This window comes from Artemia franciscana, chromosome 19 (assembly GCF_032884065.1).
Source record: "Artemia franciscana chromosome 19, ASM3288406v1, whole genome shotgun sequence".
Classification (NCBI taxonomy): domain Eukaryota; kingdom Metazoa; phylum Arthropoda; class Branchiopoda; order Anostraca; family Artemiidae; genus Artemia; species Artemia franciscana.
The window spans coordinates 2,137,588-2,162,824 of NC_088881.1; the positions used below are offsets into that span (position 1 = coordinate 2,137,588).

Sequence of the window (25,237 nt, forward strand, 5' to 3'; positions counted from 1 at the left end):
ATCAAACAGTTCACGGTAACGAACTGTAGTAAGGAGTGACCCGGCTCAATAGTAACCGAAACTCTAAAAAAACGGCATTTTGATACCAATAGTTACATCTAAAGAATTGCATTTTAATGCTGATTTTAAATATATAAGTTTCATCAAGTTTAGTCTTACCCATCAAAAGTTACGAGCCTGAGAAAATTTGCGTTATTTTAGAAAATTGGGGGAAACACCCCTTAAAAGCCATGGAATGTTAACGAATCACACCGTCAGATTCAGCGTATTAGAGAACCCTATTGTAGAAGTATCAAGCTCCTATCTACAAAAATGTGGAATTTTGAATTGTTTTTGCAAGAAGACGAATCAGGGATGCGTGTTTATTTGTTTTTCCTTTTTCCCAGTAGTGATCGTATCGACCCAGTGGTCCTAGAATGTCGCAAGAGGGCTCATTCTAACGGAAATTAAAAGTTCTAGTGTCCTTTCTAAGTGACCAAAAATTGGAGGGCACATAGGCCCCCTCCCGTGCTCATGTTTTTCCCAAAGTCACCGGATCAAAATTCTAAGATAATCATTTTATTCAGCATGGTCGAAAAACCTATTAAGTATGTCTTTGGGGACGACTTACTCCCCCACAGTCCCCGTGGGAGGGGCTGCAGGTTACAAACTTTGACCAGTGTTTACATATAGTAATGGTTATTGGGAAGTGTACAGACGTTTTCAGGGAGATTTTTTTGGTTGGGGGGAGGAAGGGATGATGGGAGGGGCTACGTGGGGGGATCTTTCCTTGGAGGAATTTGTCATGGGGAAAAAGATTTCCATGAAGGGGGACGCAGGATTTTCTATCATTATTTTAAAAAAAAACAAGGAAAAATAAATATGAAAAAGTTTTTTCAACTGAAAGTAAGGAGCAGCATTAAAAATTAAAACGAACAGAAATTATTACGTATATAGGGTTCACCTCCTCCTAATACCTCGCTCTTTACGCTAAAGTATTTTTAGTAATTTCAACTATTTATTCTGCGGCCTTTGTGATTCAGGGGTCATTCTCAAGGAATTGGGGTTAAGCTTTAGTGTAAAGAGTGAGGTGTTGACGAGTGAGGGTTTTATTATATACATAATAAAAACATACGAATATGCAAGTTCGTTACGTAAGTTAATTCGTATGTTGTGTATATTTTTTCCTAATAAAAAAGTTCGTAAATAAAATTAAAAGTTCTAGTTGCCTTGTTAAGTAACCAAAAAATTGGAGGGCAACTAGGCCTCCTCCCCCGGCCCTTTTTTTCTCAAAATCGTCCAATCAGAACTATGAAAAATCCAATTAGCCAAAAAAAAATTAATATGCAAATTTAGTTTTAATTATTCATGTGCAGAGAGCCAAAATCAAATCATGCATTAATTCAAAAATGTTCAGAAATTAAATAAAGAAAACAAGTTTGTTTTTTTTTTAACTGAAAGTAAGGAGCGACATTAAAACTTAAAACGAACATAAATTACTCCGTGTATGAAAGGGGCTGTTCTCTCCTCAAGGCCCCGCTCTTTACGCTCAAGTTGTTTACTGTCTTATAAAGTAGAATTGAGAGAAAGAGTCTAACTTTTGCGTAAAGAGTGGGGCGTTGAGGAGGGATCAGCCCCTTTCATACACGGAGTAATTTCTGTTCGTTTAAGTTTTAATGTCGCTCCTTACTTTCAGTTAAAAAAAACTTGTTTTTTTTATTATTTAATTAATAATAAGTTTAATGTTGTCCCTCAAAAAACTTTGTCTAATTCTCAAAAAAGTGGACCCCCCCCCCTAAAAAATGTCAATGAATATCAGTTAAATTCACATCATCAGATTCAGCGTATCAAAAAACTCTAGTGTAGAGGTTTCAGGCTCCTTCTGAAAAGATTTTTTTTTTGCCAGAAGACAGATCACGGATGCCTGTCTATTAGTTTATTTTTTGTTTTTATTTTTCCCCAGGGATGATCTTCCCGAATCAATGGTCAGAGGAGTTTTGGAGAAGCTCCTTCGAATGGAAATTAAGAGCTGTAGTACCGTTTTTAAGTGACCAAAGACATTGAAGGGTAACTAGCCCCCCTTCCACGCCCCTTTTTACTCCAAAGTCGTCCGATCAAAATTTTGAGATCGACATTTTTTTCAGCATGGTTTAAAGGTTTAAGGGATTACACGACCCCCTACAGCCCCTGGGGAAAGGACTGAAAATGGAGAAATTTGTCCCAGGTTTACACATGATATTTGTTTTTGGGAAGTATAGATACATTTTCGGGGGAGAAAATTTGCTCTGGGGGAGGCGGCATTTTCTGGGTCTAGGCGTTTTCCTTCCGGGAAATTTGCCCGAGAAAATCTCCGGAGAATTCTCCCCTCCCGGTAAATTTCTCCTATATTCCCCCTGGGTAATTCCGGATGTTCATAAGAAGGGAAACTGAAATTTCTACTATCCTGCGGAGCCATGAAAAAGCTAAAAGGGTTCAAGTTGTTCAAATTTATTGTTTTTTTTTTGTTTTTGTTTTTCAGAGACACTTCATATGGAAGGGTGGTAGTATAAACTTACGAGGTTGCTCATTCGATTGCAAATTAAAAGTTCTAGTGCCTTTTTTGAGAGTCAAAAGTGGTTGAGGGGCTACGAGCCACCTTTACGCCGTTTTTTCCCCGAATGCATCCGATCAGAATTCTGAGATACCCATTTTGCTCGAAATAGTCCAAACGTCACATATCACGTCTCCGGGTTTGACAACCCCTTCAAGACCCTGGGACAAGGATTGTAATCTATGCAAGTTGCCCGTTGTTAAGATATAAGGATTTTGTGGGAAAGGTTGTCGAATGGAGGGAGCTCAATCAATTGGAAATCGAAAGTTCCATTTCCCTTTTGAAGATTTTGCCTGCTTTTAAACTAGTTGCTATGAGTTGTTACCAACTGCAGTGTTCTAGAAAACAGTCTTATTCCAGTTCAATTAGTTTCTGATTGTTTTTCAAATTTTGCCCAGGATTAACGAAGATATGATTTGGACTACCAGCCCAATAAAGACACGATTTATTGATGTTAAAGCGTCTGCCCTAATAATTATAAATTGGTTGAGTGCATCCTGCTTTTTCAATTTTCTGCATGAAAATTCAAATATTAATTGTAAGTAATTTGGAGATTGTAAGTAAAATTTGGACAACATTTGATTATTTAGTCAACATTTTTGATGAACAGTAGTTTTGTTGAAAAAGTTCTTAATAGTAATTTCGCTTTAGAAATTCGGGTGGACGGAGACGGATATTACCGTTCATGTGGATAGAAGTTCTGCCTGACTTGTCTTCTACGTGTCTGAACCATCACGGCCTCCACAATAATGTTCTCTGATGTTGGAATAGATTATATACATATGTTTAAACGCATTAAAACATTTTATATAAGAAAAAAGGATAATTACGATTTAAAATCAGCAAAAACGAAGTTCCTGGTAGTACTTGCCACCCCACATCTCTCAAGAATTCCCTGGCAAGGCACACGATTCCCTTCCGTGCCTTTTCCCCCTCTGTGCCGGTAGGCTTGTGAATATAGTATTTAAGCTACATAGAAAAAAGATTGTAGCAATAGAGTAATACTACCCCACCCCCTAGTACCAATAATAAAGGTGTGGACCAAAAATATTCCCGGAAATCAAAAGCGATTACGTATCAGTTTCTACCTCCCCCTTCTTCCCAAGAACTCATTCTACATTTATGTGGAGGTTCAATGAGGGTTAGAATGCTTGAGCATTAAAATACACTCTTTGGGGCACTCTCTCTCCTCACTCCTTCATGTAGCTGATTTTTACTTGCACATCACTTCATATAATTTTTAAGAAACATGAAATATTTTTAGAATAATTCAGTTTAGTTAAAGGAAGCTTTAAAATAAATATAAGAAACGTTTTGTGTGATAAAAAGGGAGATATCTCCCCGTAGCACCTTTATCGAAGCTTAGTCAGAATGAAGGGAGATGATAGATTAACTCCTATCCCTTCTAGACCCTTTCCTTTATTTATCTTTATACTCATAGAGAATTAGACAATTTGGGCATTGAAATGTGCTCTTTTAGGTACGTATTTTAGGTACGTATTTTGGTACGTACCTCTAGTACGTATTTTGGTACGTACCTCCCCGTATTTAGGTACGTACCGTATTTGGTAGTACCTCTAAAAGAGGTACGTACCTCTTTTAGGTACGTATTTTGCACTTTCTCTTTGTCAGCACAGTTTTGCGTGTGGAGGAATTTTCGGGGGGGGGAGGACGTCGGCTCCAGTGTTTTCTATAGAAAGAATTTTCCTTGGAGAGGGAAGCTACTGGGGGTAAACCTTCCAGGGGAAAGTTTCTTGGGGTGAGAATTTCTATACAGTATTTGTTTATTTGTCTGACTTTATCTTTGGCACCTCAATTTTACATGTGAAAACTTTCCGGAAAATATTGTTGAAGAGAAATTTTCGTTGGGGTGTAATTGTCTGGGGGATTTTTTTGCAGGGGGGGGGGTCCGTGGGAGAAATTCTCCATAGCGAAATTTTCTCTGGGAGAAGCTTTTTTTTGGAGGGGGGGATTTCCGGCAAAAGTTTTCCACGGCGGGTGTGATTTCCTGTATGATATGAAAAACAGTTCGAATTTAGATCAAAACATATCTTTTTTCAAAAGAAAGTATGCTAAAGATAATTTTTTAGACAAAATTGTCCGCAAGAATTTTTCGGGGGGAATTTTCAGTGAGGATGGAATTATCCGTGGGGAATTTTAGATTTCTTCCTCCAGGGTAGTAACTTCCCATGGGGGAATTCTACATGGAGGGGGAAGCGGAAATCCCTGCATAATTTGAAAGACGATCAGAAACTAAATAAAAATATTTTTTTTTCAAATGAAAATAAGAAGCAAAATAAAAACCTAACATAAACAGAAATTATATCGTAAATGAGGGGGAATGCCTCATATTTCAGAAGCACGGGCGCTCCGAAAAATGGATGAAGATTCGCTAGATATTTCGCAGAGAAATTGCCTTCGGATTGTTCTAGATACCCGGCTGACTGACCGTATTTTAAACAGTAGGCTGTACGAAAAGTGAGGTTCAATCAAGCTTTCTAGGCCAATAATGATAGAAAGGTTGAAATGGCTTAGGTAACTTCTGCCGATGAAGGATGACAGATTGTCGAAGGTTGTACTTTTTGGCCAACCGTCTAGAGCTAAACGGAAAACAGGTTATCCGCAGTTTAGGTGGGAGTACGTCATAAAGAAAGATCTAGGGGAAACGGGAATTTCCTCAGAGTATGTAAAGAGGGAGTCTTTGAATAGATTGGGATGGAGAAGAAACGTTCATAGCGTTGCTGGTCTCAGGCTACTTGGTGCAGCGGTGAGTCGTTAGTACTAGTAGTAATAGGTGCCCCCTCCCAAATACCTTGCTCTTTACGCAGAAGTTTGACTTTTCGTCCCAATTCTTTAAGAACGGCTCCTGAAACGCAAGGTTTAATTGCAATTAGAAGCTTTTTTTAAAGTACTAAAAAACTAGCTTGAAAAGCGAGGGATTGAGGAGGGGACAGTCCCCCTCATATGTGGAATAGTTTCTGCTCGTTTTAAGTTTATGCAGTTTTTCAAAAGCAGTGATTTAGGCTAAAGGTGAAAAAAATTAGAAATGGAATGAATAAGAGTAAGTCCTTATCTAGATTTCAATATCATGGAAGTGTAAGCTTGAAGAAATTTAGGCTAAGCGCAAACAAATTTTAGAAATGGAGTGCATAAGAGTGATTCCTTATGCAGGTATCAATACCATTGGAACTTTATAACCTAATATAAAAGTCAAGGCTAAGGGCTGAAAAATTCGAAATAAAATGAATAAGGGACTCTTAATACAGATTGCAATACGATGAAATCTGGTAGACTCGATGTACTCATCCTTAGTTTCAAATAGGACTGACCTGTTTTATGCATTTTTTCTAAACAAAAAAGGATTAAGATTACGGGCAAACGATTTTGGAAGTGGAATGAATAAGAGTGATTCCTTATGCAAATTTCGATGCCATTGAAGCATAAGCTAGAACATGTTAAGGCTAAGGGCAAACAAATTTTAGAAATGGAATGAAAAAGAGTGATTCTTTATGTATTTTTCAATATCATTGAAGCGTAAGGTAGAAGAAGTGTAGCCTAAGGGCAAACAAATTTTAGAATTGGCATGAATAAGAGTAGTTCCTTATGCAGATTTCGATACCATTGAAGCCTAAGCTAGAACAAGTTTCGGCTAAGGGAAAACAAATTTTAGAAATAGAATGCATGAGAGTGATTCCTTATGCAGATTTCGATACCATTGAAGCCTAAGCTAGAACAAGTTTCGGCTAAGGGAAAACAAACTTTAGAAATAGAATGCATAAGAGTGATTCCTTATGCAGATTTTGATACCATTGAAGCCTAAGCTAGAACAAGTTTAGGCTAAGGGCAAACAAATTTTAGAAATGGAATGAATAAGAGTGACTCTTCATACAGATTGCAATACGATGAAATCTGGTGGACTCGATGTACTCATCCTTAGTTTCAAATAGGACTGACCTGTTTTATGCAGTTTTTCTAAACAAAAAAGGATTAAGATTACGGGCAAACGATTTTGGAAGTGGAATGAATAAGAGTGATTCTTTATGCAAATTTCGATACCATTGAAGCATAAGCTAGAACAAGTTAAGGCTAAGGGCAAACAAATTTTTTAAATGGAATGAATAAGAGTTATTCCTTATGCATTTTCAATATCATTGAAGCGTAAGGTAGAAGAAGTTTACCCTAAGGGCAAACAAATTTTAGGAATGGAATAAATAAGAGTGATTCCTTATGCAGATTTCAACACCGCTTTCAAAAATGAAATGGGATTGAACCAATCCTTGCATGAGTTTTAGTAAACCATAATGTTTGATTTTAATAGAATCAATAGCCTTTATGTTTTTAACCTTAAATGTTACTACTTGTGCATATTTTCACAAAGTTGTTTAAGAAAAAAGAGCACTTTGGTTGGTTCAATCTTGGGCTTTCCTTCTTTATTTTAGAGGCTACCTAGAACACATAGTTGTCAATTGAGGGAGGAGGTCAGGGAACTTTTGCCACACAGTTAAATTTTGTCAATGTAACAATTTTGCATTTTCTTGCAAGTTTACGTTATTTTCTACAGAAACTTCTATGTAATATAAGAAATCTGGCACGGTAACTACATAGATCTGAAGCTAATGAATAGTATGATACAAATACCTTGTCTGTTTGGTCGAAATGGTAGCTTCAGAAAAGTAGTAAAATTCTCTGTTAAAAAAAAAAAATATCTGTAAAAAAAAAAAACTGGCTCATTTCAAAAATGTAATGTGTTGAATTCATAAATCTAAGTCTCAGCTATCATATAATACCAAAATTATCATCTTTAGTTGGAACTTGAAGACGGTGCGTGGTTTATTGAAAGACGGCCAAAAACATGCATAGAGAGCATTAACCTCAAGTTATTGTATCTATGATTTTTTTTTTTTCAGAATTTAATGAACAGTATTTTCCGAGTAATATCCACGAGCCCTTTGATACTCCAAATCTTGTTTCAATGCCAAAAGATGAGAATTCTCCTTGTGATGTTTCTGAAAAACTAAAGCCTGACCCTGGCCACATTTTACTTGCATCAGCTATGCTCGAAGATGAAGGTATGTATGAGCCAAATTAAAAGATAGCCATTTTTAGAAAAATGAAAATTCTTCTGTTCCACTCAACTCATATTAAAATTACATCTTCTCACTTTTAAGTTTGAGGTCCATTTTGTTTTGGATTTTGATTTGGAGCACACTCCTTTAAATAGCTTCTGAGACTTTATTGGCCTTTAACCCCCCCCCCCCCCCAAAAAAAAAAAGTAGAACAAATAAGCAAGGACAAATTTTAGCTAATACAAACCCGCAAATAATGCAAATATACAGCCAAAAGGGCTATATTCCTAAATCATAGAAGTACTATCTTATTTCTACTCTGTATCCATACATATTATATATTCAAATATTATACATTGTTTGTAAAGTTGCTGTTAATGTCTTAGAGAAGAAAGTTAGAAGCGCAGCTAGGAATATTAGTGAAAATGTTTTATGTTCAATAGAGGAGGAGGGACCTCTAAAAGAATTATTTGGGTGAGAGATCATAGGAAGATAGGAGGAATGTAAATACAAGGGAGAAAGCATTAAAATGTGAATTGAGGAGGGGTGAAGTGAAGGCCGCGCATAACATTCCAAAAGATCTGGAAGATGCAGCTAGATGGCATAATAATAAAATATTGTGTTGCCATGTTTATAAATTGAGAGGGAATATTCAATCTGGACTTGTCCCTCTTGAAGAGAGGAACGGGGTTACGGTTTGTGAGAAGGAAAGAATTGGAGAGATGGACAGAACATTTTGAGAATGTTCTAAACCGTGATGGAGTTACTGGAAAAGATATAGAAAACAACGAAAGAATTTGTGACACTCTAGGAGTGAAGGAAGATATTTTTTTTCTGAGAAAGAATTAGAATAGCTAAGTCCCGGGGTGTTTTCACAGTTGAAAAAAAGTTTGGGAGAATAGGAAGATAAGTCTACGAGCAATGATTAGAATATGGGATGCTAAGGTGATGACAGTGGTAAAGTATGGTTCTGGAGGGTTTCGTAAGGAAAGACTTAAGGGAAATGGGAATTTCTTATGAGGGCTTAAAGAGCGAGGCCTTTAATAGATTCGAGTGGAGGAGCAGCGTGCGTAGCTGTGTTGGCATCATGCAGCTTGGTGCAATAGTGAGTTAGTATTAGTAGTATTCTGTATATATTTATGTGCTCTATATATAAATATATGTTTGTCTTTATGTACAGAATATTTCATGAATATCCTGATGTTTTACTCCCCTTCCTTGTGCAAAAACTCAAACTGTGCCTTATGGTAATTTGTTTTTGCATTCAATCAGGCCAAACCACTCAGTGCATTTTCAGGTAGTGGGTACAGGAACATCTTGCAGATATGTAGGGTATCTACATATAGGCAGGTGAACAAAAAAGGGAGACCTGGTCTCTGTGATTCTATAAATAAAGCTGGAACACCCACGTCTTGGGGACATAAAATCAGACGGAGGAGTTTGAAGCCCGATCTAATGTGCACTTGGCAGGGCCCATCGGCGTATGGATATGTTCTGCCTGTCAAAAAACCTCCCAGCAACGGAATAAATTGTTAGTGGTACAGGACACCAGAAAGGGATATTATCGTTAGTAGATATGGCCGGCCCCTGCTAGGGAAGAAGAGGAGTGGCTTACTTCTGTCCTGAAATTAGCCAGGAAACCGCCTTTCTTCTTAAAATAAAATGAAATACAGACGATCGAAAAAGAGAATCAGGGCTACCCCGTCCAGGGAAGCCGAAAAAATCTAAAGATGATAACTATGGCGTTCGGAATAATCGACGAAAATACGGACGATTTGCTGACCAAGAATCTTGCACATGGAGATGTTTAACAACATTGACAACTCCGACCCTGGAGGCTATGTTATCTGCGAAATTGATTTTTATCTATTATAACCCTGACCGTTAGGATACTTGCAAAACAAGGCAACATAGATCTTATTCTTAATGAACTAACCGATATAAATGGGATGTCGTCGGACTTGCAGAAACATATCTACCTACCTCTGGTGAAGAAAGGATCTACAGTGCTAGTCTGATAGTTTACATAAGAATCGATTTGTCTATCGCCAAGGTGTTGACTCTTTGATATTTAGTAAAGCACGAAGGTTCATAATTTCCGCGACGCCTGTGTCAGAATGATTGATTATTATACGAATGAAAGGATCACCGATCAACACTATGATCATCTGAGAATACGTTCTAGACTGCAGTAAGCTAGATGTAGAGTCTAAAAATTTCTACCTTCAACTGCATAGCCTAGTTGACGCAGTTCCAAAAAAAGACATTTCTTTTGTCATTGGCGACTTCAATGCTATTGTTCGAACCGCCGTTGCTGGAAACGAGGATGCCACGGATAATTTTGGCCTTGGACGACTTAACAAGAGGGAGAATGCCTCATTGAGCTCTGTAGAGATAACGATTTGGCAATTACTAACACCCTCTTGGAACATAGAGAGCATGAAAGGGCGACATTGGCCTGGCCGGATGGAAAACCCCTAATCTTATTGATTACGTGCTCGTTACCAGGTGACGGAAATTGTCCGGGCTAGATAATCTTACCCTTGTTGGTGGTTATTTTAACAGTGGCAATCTCTGGTCATATCTGTACTGAAGATATGACTGAAATTGCCTGCAATTCTGAACAAGAGACCCACCCGTTTCAACACACATTTTATCAAAGACCCTCAAACTCACCTGACTTGCTTCTCGGAATTTTCTGCTCAAACATTGCATCATCTCTCAAATACTCCTATAGCTCTATCTAAACAGGATATCGATAAACTGGTCACTGACTCCTCTAACATCATCAGCAATGTTGCAATTTCTGTTTTAGGAACAAAGTGGTACAATAAAAAGCCTTGGCTAACCTACGAATTTATCTTATTATGTGTTAAGAAGTGTAAACACAATAACAAATTGGACAGAATGAGCAGGGACAGATGTAAACAGTTGAAGCGTGCCGTAGAAACAAGCTACCCGTAGAGCCCGTCGTACTTACATAAAAGATAGATGTGAACAGTGTGAGCATAATTTCAAGGAAGGTGACTCACACTTTTGTACACAAGAGTTCGTGAGCTATCAAGCAAGAAAAGTGTTGATTCCTACACACTGCTAGACAATAGATCATTTCCGCGAGATCATATCCGCCGCCCGACAAGAAGAATATTTCCAGACTTCTTGGTGTGGGGGCCACAATTATTCCACATCGTATTAGCCCAACAAGTCAAACTGTCCAAACTTTCCTTCAGTATATACTTCAAAGGATCGGAGCCGTGTCTTCCTCAGTCATCCAAGAATAATAATCCGTTTTCTACCCCGGGAATTCGTTCGTTGACCAAATTTCTACTGCGCGCTAGATTTTAGAGAAACATTTGGAATATGGCCGCGCTCTACACGCCGTGCTCTTTATTGACTTTAAACAAGCGCTTGAACCTTATTTGGAAAAAAGGCTTTTGGCATATCCTCCTCCATTATTGAATTCCACGAAACCTAGTTGACCTTATCAAAGATATATACTCTAAATTTAGGAGTATTGTCATGACTTGTGAAGGTCTCAGTGACAGCCATCAAAAGTCTGCAGGATTCCTTCAATAATACATCTTGTCCCCTGAACCGTCTTAGCTGTTCCTTGCAACATTTTATCCATGGTAGAATTAACGTGCGGCGCACATATAGGGGGTGTCCTGACGGACATATTTAGGCTTGTGTCTACGACATGGTTGAAATGGCTGAAACACCTGAGAATCTACTAGTGTTACTAAAGAAGTCTTCGAAACGACTAGCTCTTTTGGAATGATCATGAATACATCCAAAACCAAAGCTAAGTTTTGCACACAAAAGCCGCAGGATACAGTTAAGCCAGACTTGAAACTTAACAGAGAGAGTATCCAGTAGGTCGAAGAGTCAGTTGAAGGACTGACCAGAAAGCAATATGTGGGTATTACTACCACTACTATTGCTGCTTGACTACTACTACGGCTAAGCGCAGGAAGGCAAAAATTTCCGGGAATGTTTAGGGGGTAGCTGAACTAACCAAAAGGCAGTATATGCATGCAACTACTGCTAATGCTGCTTTTACGACTACCACTATTTCTGAGACTAAGGATATTAAAGTGGAACTGTCATGGAAGGTCGAACAGAACGTTGAACTAAATCAAAACACACTATGTACATGCAGGCTATCAAAAGTTCGTATCAACAAAATCTCAGGAACAGCTTAGGGTATTAAATTGGAACATTCAGGGCTTGTTCATGAGGATATTGAACATATGAAAAGGTACTAAGTGGATACTACTACTTTTACTACTGCTACACTATTACTAAGAGTAATAGGATGAAATATTTAGAGAACGTCGGGGGGGGGGGTAAGTAAAGTAAGTAAATCAGCATTAAACTATTACAGTCCTTACCGGTGATTCTGTTGTCTGTTTCATGGCCCTTCAGCCATGAAACTTTCTGTGATTTTGCACAATGTGCAGGGCGATATTGGAGTGAATCAAAACTCTGTATGTACATGCAGGTTGCCAAAGGGCGTATCAACATTATCCTAGAAAAGGCTTAGTGCACTAAGTTGAAACTTGCAGGTTAAGGCGGATGCTGGTTGAGAAGTAACGAACCATTTGAGAACTGAGACCATCTTTGCATATTGGGAGCCAAATTTGCGCGGTTCTTCTGTTGGTTGTGTGTCATTCATTTTTAACAATGCTTTAATGGCTTTTGCATCAACCAGATCCTCTGAGTTGACCCTTTGTGCTACGAATCGATATTATAGCACTTCCGCTTGCTAAAGTGCTTTGGTTAGCTCCTGCCGCTCAGCCCGAGGATCCAATTCTGGTCCAAATCCAATGAGTGTAATAATTAGTGCTGCTTCAACCAATCTGTATCTTTTGTATTCTCGTCTAACCGCTTCGCCACAAATTATATGTCTGACGGTGTTCGGAGCAAACACTTATTGCATTATATGGTGAAGTCCGTAGTTGTTCATTTTATAGCCTATGGCTCCTAAATAGCTCATTCATATTCGAAAGCGGCCAAGTATCACTGTTTCGTTTGTTTTGTTTTTTGTTTACTGTTTTTCTTTTCAGACAAGATAGGTCTGAGGGACTTCGGTCGAGTGTAGGTAAGAACTGTATATCTGCCACGACCGGGTGGGCATGAGTCCCTAACGTCTATATGAAACCCTTCCAACCGCACCGAAGCTTGACAAAGGAGCTGTTCCAAAGTAGGTGTGCAGAAAGAAGTGAAATGGTACTGATTTATTGGCCTTGAGCATTTAGCTACTAATCTACGGTCTAAGGAGGCTCAGTGTAGTCTTTTGTTTGGCTGGAGTTATCACCATTATGATGTCCATTCCAAGGAAGATTCCTCTTCCATTGTGAATACCTAGGTCATCTCTGTTAACCAAAAAATTTAAAAATGTTATTATTCGTGTTTTTTTTTTCTCTTTGAAAAAAAGGAGGTTGTGTCCTGTTTTTATGGCACTTGATATTAACCAATTCGAAAAAATAGAAAAAATTAAGTATTTTTAACCTACGAACGGTTGATCAGATCATAATGAAATTTGATGTTTGGAAGGATATCGTGTCTCAGAGCTCTTGTTCTAAATGCCGACCGGATCTGGTGACATTGGATGGGAGTTGGGAGGGGGAAACCTAAAATCTTGGAAAACACTTAGAGTGGAGGGATCGGGATGAAACTTGGTGGGAAAAATAAGCGCAACTCCTAGATACATGATTGACATAACTGAAACGGATTTGCACTCTTTGGGGTAGTTGGGGGGGGGGGGGGTAATTCTGAAAAATTAAAAAATGAGGCATTTTTAACTTACGAACGGGTGATCGGATCTCAATGAAATTTGATATTTAGAAAGATATCGTGTCTTAAAGCTCTTATTTTAAATCCCGACCGGATCTGGTGACATTGGGGGAAGTTTGGGGGGGGGGGATCTGAAATCATGGAAAATGCTTAGAGTGGAGGGATCGGGATGAAACTTGGAGGGAAAAATAATCATAAGTCCTACATACGTCATTGACATAATTGGAACGGATCCGATCTATTGGGGGGAGGGTTAATTCTGATAAATAATAAAAAATGACGTATTTTTAACTTACGAAGGAGTGATCGGATCTTCATAAAACTTCATTTTTAGAAGGACCTCGTAACTTGGATCTCTTATTTTAAATCTCAACCGAATCCAGCGTCATTGGAGGGGGAGGGTTGGGGGGACCGGAAATCGTAGAAAATACTTAAAGCGGAGAGATCAGGATGAAACTGGGTGGGAAGAATAAAAACAACTCTAAGATACATGACTGTCATAACCGGACCGGATCTGCTCTCTGGCGGAGTTGGGGGGGGGGGGGGGGTAATTCGGAAAAATGAGGTATTTGTAGCTTACGAACGGGTGACCAGATCTTAATGAAATTTGATATTTAAAAGGATCTTGTGCTTTAAAGCTCTTATTTTAAATTCCGACCAGATCCTGTGACATTGAAGGGAGTTGGAGGAGGAAACCGGAATTCTGGGAAAACGTGAAAATTGGGGTATTTTTATATTACGAAAAGGTGATCGGATCTTAATGAAACTAGATATATAGAAGGATATTATGTCTCAGATCAGCTCCATTTTCGACTCGAATTGGATCCGGGGATATAGAGGAGGGAAACAGAAATCTTGGAAAACGCTTATAGTGGAGAGATCGGGATGAAACTTAATGGGAAGAATAAGCACAAATTCTAGATACGTGATTGAAACAATTGCAACGGATCCGTTCTCTTTGGAGGAGCTGGGGGGTGTTAGTAAAATTGAGGTATTTTTAACTTAAGAATGGGTACCGGATCTTAATTAAATTTGATATTATGAAGGAATTCATGTCTCAGAGCTCTTATTTCAAATCTCGACCAGATCTGTTGACATTGGGGGGAGTTGGGAGGAGGGGAATCGGAAATCTTGTAAAACGTTTAGAGTGGAGGAATCGGGATGAAGCTTGTTGGATAGAATAAGCAAATGCCGTAGGTACCTGATTGCCGTAACCGTACTGGATTCACTCTCTTTGGGGGAGTTGGGGGGAGGGGTTCAGTGCTTTGGCGAGTTTGGTGCTTCTGGACGTGCTATGACTATGAAAATTGGTAGGCGTGTCAGGAAGCTGCACAAATTGACTTGATAAAGCCGTCGTTTTCCCAGATTCGACCATCTGGGGGGCTAAAGGGAGAGGAAAAATTAGAAAAAAAAAGGTATTTATAACTTACGAGTGGGTGATCGGATCTTACTGAATTTTAATATTTAGAAGGACATCATGACTCAGAGCTCTTATTTTAAATCCCGACCGGCATTAAGCCTCTGATTTTCCTTTTAAATCAATCTATTGGCTCTTAGAATTTTGTTAGAGCTCATACCATATGAGCTCTTGGCTCTTAGTTCTTTTTGCCTCGTCACAAGTGCCATATGAGCTCTTAGCTCTTGTTTACTAAACACCCCATAATTTACCATTTTTACTAACCCCATAATCATTATCCCATAATTGTTTTCGTCCCTAATTTATCTGTGTATGATGAAATCCTTTGGCTTACTGTCAGGGCTAAAGTAAGCCCCTCGTCCTCACTGAAATATTGCACTAGCTGTCTTTTATTGTTCACCAAATCAAAACATTGCTGCAAAACGTAAATTTATCCAGTAATTGCAGACCAGTGCTGGGTTTATTATGTCCAAGTATCCAAATGCCAGACTTTTTTGGTTGGTGATGACAATGACTTTAATATAGATTCGACTGGTTCCTCTCTCAAAGTTAAGCAAATAGTTAAAATACGATCCACTAGGGGAAACACCTCTCTATATGTCATTCTTACTAATATGAATTACTTTAACAGTCCTCCTTCAGCTTTGCATACATTGGGTGGGAGTTATCATCTTTCCCTCCTCCCGTTCCCCTCTTCTAATTCTAAGCATTCATTCTCAATAACTTATGGCTCTTACCACCCCCTTTAAAATAATGCCCTTCTTTCTTTTGGAACGTGGCTGCGCACTGAAGATTAGTCCAATATTTATAACTTGCATAATCTTGAAAAAAATGACTATTTCACAAAAAGCTAAATGATGAATATCTAATATCTTTCCCAGAAAAAAAAAATATTTTAAAAGTACTGCAGTGAAAAACCGTTCGTTAATCAACCCATAAAAGTGCTAATTAGAAAAAATTGAATCTTTCCAGAAATGGTAAGCTGGATGAAATCTAACAAACTAATAAAAGCAATTAAAAAGGAAATACGTAAATCAGCTTGATCCTACTGCAAGAATAAGGCTGAAGAATTGTTTACTAATAAACCGAAAAATTGGTATTACGAGGTAAAAAAGTTGCGTGGTCGGAGTCTAGACCAGCTTAATTTCAACCCACATGAATCCCCTGAAGTTACTGTTAATAATCTTAACAGGTTCCTTGCTTCTATCGTCCAGAGCCTTCCAGCATTGTCTTACTAATTACCAACATATGATCTTTCACCATCTTTCCCCTTCATCTTTCTCTGATCTTCATCTCTCGTCTGAGATTGAAAGAAGAATTGGGAAACTAAGAAGAACAAGTGTTTTTCCTCTGAGAGTTCTGAGACACGAGATCCTTCTATATATCAAATTTCTTTAAGATCCAATCTCCCGTTCGTAAGTTAAAAATACCTCATTTTTTTCTGATTTTTTCAAATTTCATTGAGATCTGATCACCTGTTAGTAAGTTACAAATCCCTCATTTTTTTCTGAATTACTCCCCCCTCCCAAATCCCCCAAAGAGAGTGGATCCGGTCTGGTAATGTCAATCACGTATCTAGGACGTGCTTATTCTTCCCACTAAGTTTCATCCCGATCTCTCCACTCTATGTGTTTTCCAAGATTTTCCATTTCCCCCTCCAACTTCTCCCAATGTCACCAGATCCGGTTTGGATTTAAAATAAGAGCTCTGAGACACGAGATCCTTCTAAATCGAATTTCTTTAATATCCGATCGCCTCTTCGTAAGTTAAAAATACCAATTTTTTCTAATTTTTACGAATTAACCCTCCTCCCCCCTCCAACTCCCCCAAAGGGAGTGGATCTGGTCCAGCTATGTCAATCAAGTATCTAGGACTTTTGCTTAATCTTCCCACCAATTTTCATCCCGATCACATTACTCTGTGTGTTTTCCAAGATTTCCAATTTCCCCCCTTCAACTCCTCCCAATGTCACCAGATCCAGTCGGGATTTAAGATAAGAGCTCTGCGGTCTGAGGTCCACGAGATCCTTCTAAATATCAAATTTCATCAAGATCCGGTCGCCTGTTTGTAAGTAAAAATACCTCATTTTTTCTAATTTTTCGAAATTAACCGTCATTCCACTCCTCCCCAGATGGTTGAATCAGGAAACGACTATTTCTAATGCAATCTGGTCTGGTCCCTGATACGCCTGCCTACTTTTATCGTCCTAGCTTATCTGAAAGTTTCCGAACTACCTAAACCGGGACCGACAGACCGACGGACAGAAATTGCGATCGCTATATGGCACTTGGCCGACGGGCAAGTGCCATACAAACCATTGTCCCCTTCATTGCTGATAAAATAAACCACTAGTTTTCCTTTTTTTTATTATTTGGTATTGGTGGTACCCACGTTTTATATTCATTTAATTCTTATGTTCCCTCTCCCTTTTTATATGTTCTCCTTAATTTTATCTTACTATTTTTAGTTTTATCAGCTTTTACTTTTTTAACTTTCTGATATTATTGTTTGTGGCATTGTTCGCCAGTTTTTTGGCTGTTGTGCTTTTTTATGATTTTGGGTTCTATGATTTAAATGCGAATTCGGACCTTCGGGGCTTGTAATAAGAATTTTGTGAATAAACATCTTTCTATTTTAAATAAGCTATTATTAGAACAGGTTTTGTCACGTAATCTACTCACATTCTATTCAGTCTGATCTGTATCTAAATAGTTCGAACATCGACTCTTACAGCCAAGTGCATTTATATTAGTTCATTGTTCATTTTCCTCTTTTTGAATGACACTAGATGGCGTAGTCCATACTTCTACGGGTATAAAATAAACGCTGAGGTTACTGTGGACTGAACCACCTGTGGGAGCTTGTTAATGTGAGAATAAAAAAAAAAGGATCTTGAGTTTCTATTAATATTTGAGAATGAAATTTAACTGAAATGGTGTTCAAATCAAATCGTATTACCAATGGTATTTTCAACCCTTACCGTGTTAATCAAAGCGGTATTTGAGTCCTTCTTGAGTCCAAACTAGTTGAAAACGAAGTTCATATCCAGAAAATACTGCACAATGCGAAATTTTGATATTTTTATTTGTTCCCTCTTATCTCGCTTAGGGTAAAAATGGGTTTTTAAATGATAGCATTTTTATGTTCCGATGCTATTTTCAATCTTCTTGGACTTGAATCAACAGGAAAATTGCCCGAAAAGTGTTGTCTCAGTCCAGAAAGTGTTTCAGAAACTAAACTCAAGTTTTCCTCCTTTTCACCTTTTTTTCCTAGAAAAGGGGGCACGGAAGGTTTAGAGCAATTTTGGATACGTTAATAAATAAATTTTCTTAATATTATGTTCCATCAAAAATATTCTGTTGCTCAAATGCCAAGGTTTTAAGAAAGAAAAAGTCATCATGCTGTTTTTCCTTTTTAAATAAATTATTCAAATATCTAATATTTTAATTTACTGTCTACAGTAAAAAATCGATGTTTTTGACATAGAACTATAAAAAACATTAAATATTTTTCTCGTGAACTTCATATGAGCATTTAAAGATAATGGAATTTACAAATAATACAATAAAACAAACTTTATTTTTACATCTGATATATTGGTGTACAATTTTTTTTTTTTAACTTAGGTAGAAGAAAATATTAAAAGGGTAAAAGAAGTTTTAATTATTTAATGGCTTAGAGGTAGGAGGTCAATCATCCTTGCTCCTTGGACCCTGTCTCAGCCGAAGTGACAGCTGTTGCTTATTATATGCCAGTTTTTTATGGCACTTGGTATTAACCAAGTGACATATAGCAATCACCAATTCTGTCGGTCTTTCTGTCTGTCTGTCGGTCCCGGTTTTGCTACTTTAGGCACTTCTAGGTAACCTAGGACGATGACATTTGGCAGGCGTATCAGGGACGGGACCAGCTTAAATTAGAAATAGTCGTTTTCCCAATTTGACCATCGGGGGGGGGGGGGGGTGTTGGGCCGGTTAATTCGGAAAAAATAGAAAAAATGAAGTATTTTTAACTTATGAATGGGTGATGGGATCTTAATGAAATTTGATGTTTGGAATGATATTGTGTCTCAGAGCTCTTATTTTAAATCCCGACCGGATCTGATGACATCGGGGGGAGTTGGAGGGGGGGAACCTAAAATCTTGGAAAACACTTAGAGTGGAGGGATCGGGATGAAACTTGATGGGAAAAATAAGCACAAGTCCCAGATACATGATTGACATAATCGGAACGGATCTGCTCTCTTTGGGGTAGTTGGGGGGGGGGGGTAATTCTGAAAAATTAGAAAAAATGAGGTGTTTTTAACTTACGAACGGGTGATCGGATCTCAATGAAATTTGACGTTTAGAAGGATATCGTGTCTTAGAGCTCTAATTTTAAATCCCGACCGGATCTGGTGACATTGGGGGGGGGGAGTTGGGAGGGGGAAACCTAAAACTTGGAAAACACTTAGAGTGGAGGGATCGGGATGAAACTTGGTGGGAAAAATAAACACAAGTGCTAGATACATTATTGACATAAACGGAACGGATCCGCTCTCTTTGGGATAGTTGGGGGGGTTATTTCTGAAAAATTAGAAAAAATGAGGTATTTTTAACTTACGAACAGGTGATCGGATCTCAATGAAATTGGATATTTAGAAGGATATCGTGGCTCAGAGCTCTTATTTTAAACCCGACCAGATCTGGTGACATTGGGGGGGGGGAGTTGGGAGGGGGAAACCTGAAACTTGAAAAACACTTAGAGTGGAGGGACCGGGATGAAACTTGGTGGAAAAAATAACCACGAGTCCTAGATACATGATTGACATAACCGGAACGGATCCGCTCTCTTTGGGGTAGTTGGGGGAGGGGTTAATTCTGAAAAATTAGAAAAAATGAGGTATTTTTAACTTACGAACGGGTTATCGGATCTCAATGAAATTTGATATTTAGAAGGATATCGTGTCTCAAAGCTCTTATTTTAAATCCTGACTAGATCTGGTGACGTTGGGGGAAGTTTGGGGTGGGGGAACCTAAAATCATGGAAAACGCTTAGATTGGAGGGATCGGGATGAAACTTGGTTTGAAAAATAAGCAGAAGTCTTACATACGTGATTTACATAATTGGAACGGATCCGATCTATTGGGGGGGTGGGGTTAATTCTGAAAAATAAGAAACAATGACGTATTTTTAACTTACGAAGGAGTGATCGGATCTTCATGAAACTTCATATTTAGAAGGACCTCGTAACTCAGATCTCTTATTTTATATCTCAACCGGATCAAGCGTAATTGGGGGTGGGCAGTTGGTGGGGGGCCGGAAATCTTTGAAAATACTTAAAGCGGGGGGATCAGGATAAAACTGGATGGGAAGAATAATAACCTGTCTAAGATACGGGACTGACAGAACCGGACCGGATCTGCTCTCTTTGGTGGAATTGGAGGGGGGGGGTAATTTTGAAAATTGAGGTATTTGTAACTTACGAAAGGGTGACCAAATCTTAATGAAATTTGATATTTAGAAGGATCTTGTGCTTTAAAGTTCTTATTTTAAATTCCGACCAGATCCTGTGACGTTGGGGGGAGTTGGAGGGGGAAACCGGAATTCTTGGAAAACGTGAAAATTGGGGTATTTTTATCTTACGAATAGATGATCGGATCTTAATGAAATTTGATTTTTAGAAAGAATTCATGTCTCTGAGCTCTTATTTCAAATCCCGACCAGATCGTTTGACATTGGGAGGAGTTGGAGGGAGAAATCTCGGAAAAACACTTGGAGTGTAGGAATCGGGATGAAGCTTGGTGGATAGAATAAACAAATGTCCTTGATACGTGATTGACAGAATCGTTCTGCATTCGCTCTCTTTGGGGGAGTTGGGGGGAGGGTTCAGTGATTTGGCGAGTTTGGTGCTTCTGGACGTGCTAGGACGATGAAAATTGATAGGCGTGGCAGGGAGCTGCACAATTTGACTTGATAAAGTCGTTTTTCCCAGATTCGACCATCTGGGGGGCTAAAGGGAGAGGAAAAATTAGAAAAAATTAAGTATTTATAACTTACGAGTGGGTGATCGGATCTTAATGAATTTTGATATTTAGAAGGACATCGTGACTCAGAGCTCTTATTTTAAATCTTGACCGGCATTAAGCCTCTTATTTTCCTTTTTAAATCAATCTATTGATTCATAGAATTTTGTTAGAGCTCATACCATATGATATCTTGGCTCTTAGCTCTTCTCGCCTCGTCACAAGTGCCATATGAGCTCTTAGCTCTTGTTTTCATTTTCTTGACAATTAATTGTTTTTTTTTTATTCTTTGAAATTTACTTTGGAGGAAGGGCTGATACTTCAGCTGGATAACTCAAAGAATATGTATCCCTAAGGGATAATTTCTAGTTAGCTCCATGGATTCTTTAAAGGTTATTTACTATAATGAGCAAGTAGGACAATAGGGATTTTTTTTTTTTTTTTTACAAGTCAGTGGAATGCGAACTTCAGCTGAATTCTGACCCTATATTCAAGGGCCGTCCTCAGCAAAACAAATGAAAAAAGAAGATATAAAAGGAACTCACATTAAAATACGAGTCTTAAAACTGAAATCTTTTCTAACAGTCCCAGCATTATTACTTCAGGGAAGTTCAAACCAGGGAAGTTTTTTTTTTTTATTTATTTGTTTTGCTGACGACAGCCCTTGGATATAGGGTCGGAATATTCATTTAAAGTTCGCATTCCACTGTTTTGAAAAAAATCCCAATTGTTCTACTTATTGTTTATTATGGAAAGGCAGTGTGGTCTTCGTCGTTATTAGGATATTTACTCTCTTTTTTTTCCAGACCTCGATGCGGCTTCACTGTCGGACAGTTCCCAATTTGTACAAGAAGATGAAAAACCTCATATATTGGATTATGTCAGTGTACACATAAGTGAAGAAATTGAGTCGGTTTTTGAACCTACGGCAACTCAGTTTGTGAACTTACCCCCAACTAATGACCAATCAACTGAAAAGTTGGGACTATATGTATGCAACGTATGTAAGAAAAGTTTTCCTTTAAAATCTCTCTTGTCTAGACACCGACGAATTCATCCAGACGGTAAACCGTACCACTGTGAAGTTTGTAAGAAAAAGTTTGCTCTAAGGGCTCATTTGACAGAACATATGAGATCACACTCTGGAGAAAAACCGTTTGGATGTGAGATATGCCAAAAGAGGTTTTCTATAAAGTCGAATTTGACTAACCATGTGCTAATTCACTCTGGTGACAAGCCATACAATTGTGAGCTGTGTACTAAAGGTTTTCCTAGAAAATGTGATTTAGTTTGCCACATGAGAGTCCACTCTGGAGAAAAACCCTACGCCTGCGAGATATGCCATAAGGGCTTTTCTACAAGGTCATATTTAAATACCCACTTGAAAACTCACTCTGGGGTTCGACCGCACGCTTGTGAAGTGTGTAAAAAGAGTTTTTCTAGAAGATGTGATTTAAATAAGCATTTGACAATACACTCCGGAGAGAGACCATATAAATGTGACATATGTAAGAAAAGTTTTTCAGCTAAGTCAACTTTGACTGGTCATATGATAACTCACTCTAGAGAAAAACCGTACGGGTGTGGATTGTGTAGAAAAGGCTTTTCTCGAAAATCTGATTTGACTAAACATTTAAGAACACATGTGTGATTGCTACTTAAAACTTGATCTAGCTATACTTAGGATAAAAATATCCTCATTGACCAAGAGCTTGAAATCCATAAGATGCTTCTGCAGCCTTTGAGTTTAAACAATTCACTTTCTCAATAATAAGTCGGTGAAGACAAATATGAAGGGAATTCAAATGACAAAAAACTTCCAATATACAAGAAAATTTACAGACTTTGTTTATAAGCAGGTCTTTTTCTCAAATGTTCCATGGTGGTGAATATCAGGGGAATTCGCAAGGGGCTAAAAACCTTCAAATACTTTTACAGATTTGGAGTTAAAGCAAGACTTTCTCAAAATGTTTAGTGGGGTAAATATGAAGGGAAGTTAAATTACAGAAGGAATCTACGGCTCCAATGGGAAATAAAATCAGACTTCCGAATTAAGCAGGAATTTAGCTTGAAACATAATTTTTATTGTGAAGGAGAAATATTGACATGAATACAGATTTGTAAGTCTTTTAAAAAGACTTTAAATACCTTAATGTATATATTCTCAAAACTTTAGTGCATAATTACACCAATAAATTCCTTGTCCTTTTCTATATTCATTTATGTGTATTATTTCTAGATTTTGTTTGTGTCAGGTTACTTTTTACTTCGTGCTCTGTATGTATTATCTCCTAAAACTTCAGGTTACATGAAAATACAAGAAGTCGAGGATGATGTAAGTAAATCTGCTACTTCACTGGTGTGAGAATGAGAATCAATATACAAAAGTCTGCCGTGCTGCCTTTTCTGAGGGCTATTCATACGGAGATTCCTTCCGTTTTTGTGCTTGAAAAGCTTTCTAGATTTCCGCAACGATTTGGTCAGATCAGGACGGATTTTGATAATGTTTTTAAATGAATAAAACCATGACTATGGATCATGAAAATCTTCATGATCTTATAACATTGGTCCAAAGCTACCCCAACTTGTATGATACTGCTCGTTCAGGCTATAAGAAAACCCAGAAAGTGGAGTCATTTGGCTCTCTATTGCTCAACAGCTTTTAGAGGAGGGTCATGGTGATGCATTTATTTGAAAAATTTGCCTTAAAACGTAGCATTCTCTGGGTCATTGTTTGAAAAGATACGGACAGATTTCTGCAATATGTAAGTGAACCATAAAGTATTGTAAATAATAAAATTGTCCTTTGCAATAGGAAGATAAAACACGAGCCGAAAAGTCTATTTTCTATATAATTAAAAACGAATGTATGTCAGTTTGTCTGTCCTGTATACATTACTACACTGTTCACCCGATCGCAAAGAAACTTTAAGAAGTTGTTGAGTGTAAAATAAATAAAAGTTGGGTCTTGCAAAAAAAAAATTCATGGAAGGCTTATGGATATTTACTAAAGGCAACGCTAGAGCGTCGCTACTGATTTTTACTATAGGATGGACGGAGATTCTTTTTATATATAATGAAAATCTGCTTAATTGTTAATTCATTTTAATTTGGAACAACCCCTCATTCGACAATTCCTTCCCCAGGAGAAATTTTCCGTGCACGTACGATATAAAGAAACTATTGAATATGAATTTCAGAGAATTTATTGAAAAAAAATAAATTTTATAATTTCGAATGTGAGTTCGATGACAAATCTTGTAATTAACTTACCGTTAATAATTGTATATCCAGAAAATGTGAATGATGTGACCAGGAGCTGTCAAGTATTAGGGTCCAGGGCTCTGTACTTTCAGTAAGTACGAACAATATTAAGAAGGCCTAAGGGAAGGGAAATTTTATGCCTCAAACCTTTGCAAGTATACACTCAACAACGTAGATAACTTCGAAGACTACACTGCTTTTCCATTACAATAAATGAAAGTTCAAATACGGATAAAATCCTTTTAATAGACATTGATAAATTTCACAAAAATACTAGATATTTTGGTCACATATACAGTGACTTTCATCAGTAGTAATACTAAACTAAAACCATTAAAAACAATAATTTATATACAAATCAAAATAAAACTACTCACTGTTTAATAATTTTATTCTTTTCAAAGCAAAACGGAAGTGTCTCTTTGACCTTCTTAGATCCGGCTCGTTAGCATTGAATGAAGTAACACTTTGAAAGAGGTTTATCGCATTGGGTGAATTGAATTTTACTCTATCTGGTTTTGATAAATTATCGTAAATAGAGTTCAAACCAAATTCACCCGTGTCTCTATTTAAAGCCATATTCTTTTATAAAATTTTCTTAGTTTCAAGAATTTAGCGAAAAGTTTGCTTTAAACCCTGGTCCCTAGAAATCAAAGGGACATTATCAAACAAAATAAAATGGTCTATAAAATTAAATATATGTTCTGAAAGGGCTGAAGTGAAATCTTCAGGCTTAGATTACTGTTTACAAGCCGACGAATTAGAGTCTTTATGCTGTCGTAATCTCATTTCCAAATTCTGGTAGGTACGTCCTATATATGAGCTTCCACAAGTACATGGGATCCGAAAGACCCCACTGTTGCCCCCGTGAAGTTAGATTCCTCCCAGAATTTAGAAAACTAACCAAAATAATACTACTCTTTAAATATACCTTTAGATTATTACTCTATAAAGAAACTCTTGAAACTAAGAAGATTTTATTTTGCAACTGAAACTACTGGCAGCTATGGCTACTAGTGACTGTCGCTACTTGTGGCTGTGACTATTTACGAATGTAACTACTTGCGACTGCCACTACTTAAGACACCGACTACTTTTGCCTGTGATTGCAAGTACTTGC

The 25,237-nt window shown here is 37.7% G+C and overlaps 1 protein-coding gene across 1 annotated transcript in view; it reads left to right on the forward strand.

Annotated features, from left to right (window-relative positions):
• LOC136039636 (zinc finger protein 16-like) overlaps positions 1-23,066 on the forward strand; it is an 86,003-nt gene extending 62,937 nt beyond the window's left edge. The window contains exons 4-5 of the mRNA XM_065723533.1: positions 7,477-7,638; positions 21,660-23,066. Coding sequence (XP_065579605.1) covers positions 7,477-7,638; positions 21,660-22,504 — 1,007 coding nt within the window. The 3' untranslated portion in view covers positions 22,505-23,066. The remainder of the gene's footprint in view (positions 1-7,476; positions 7,639-21,659) is intronic.
• The last annotated feature ends 2,171 nt before the right edge of the window (positions 23,067-25,237 follow it).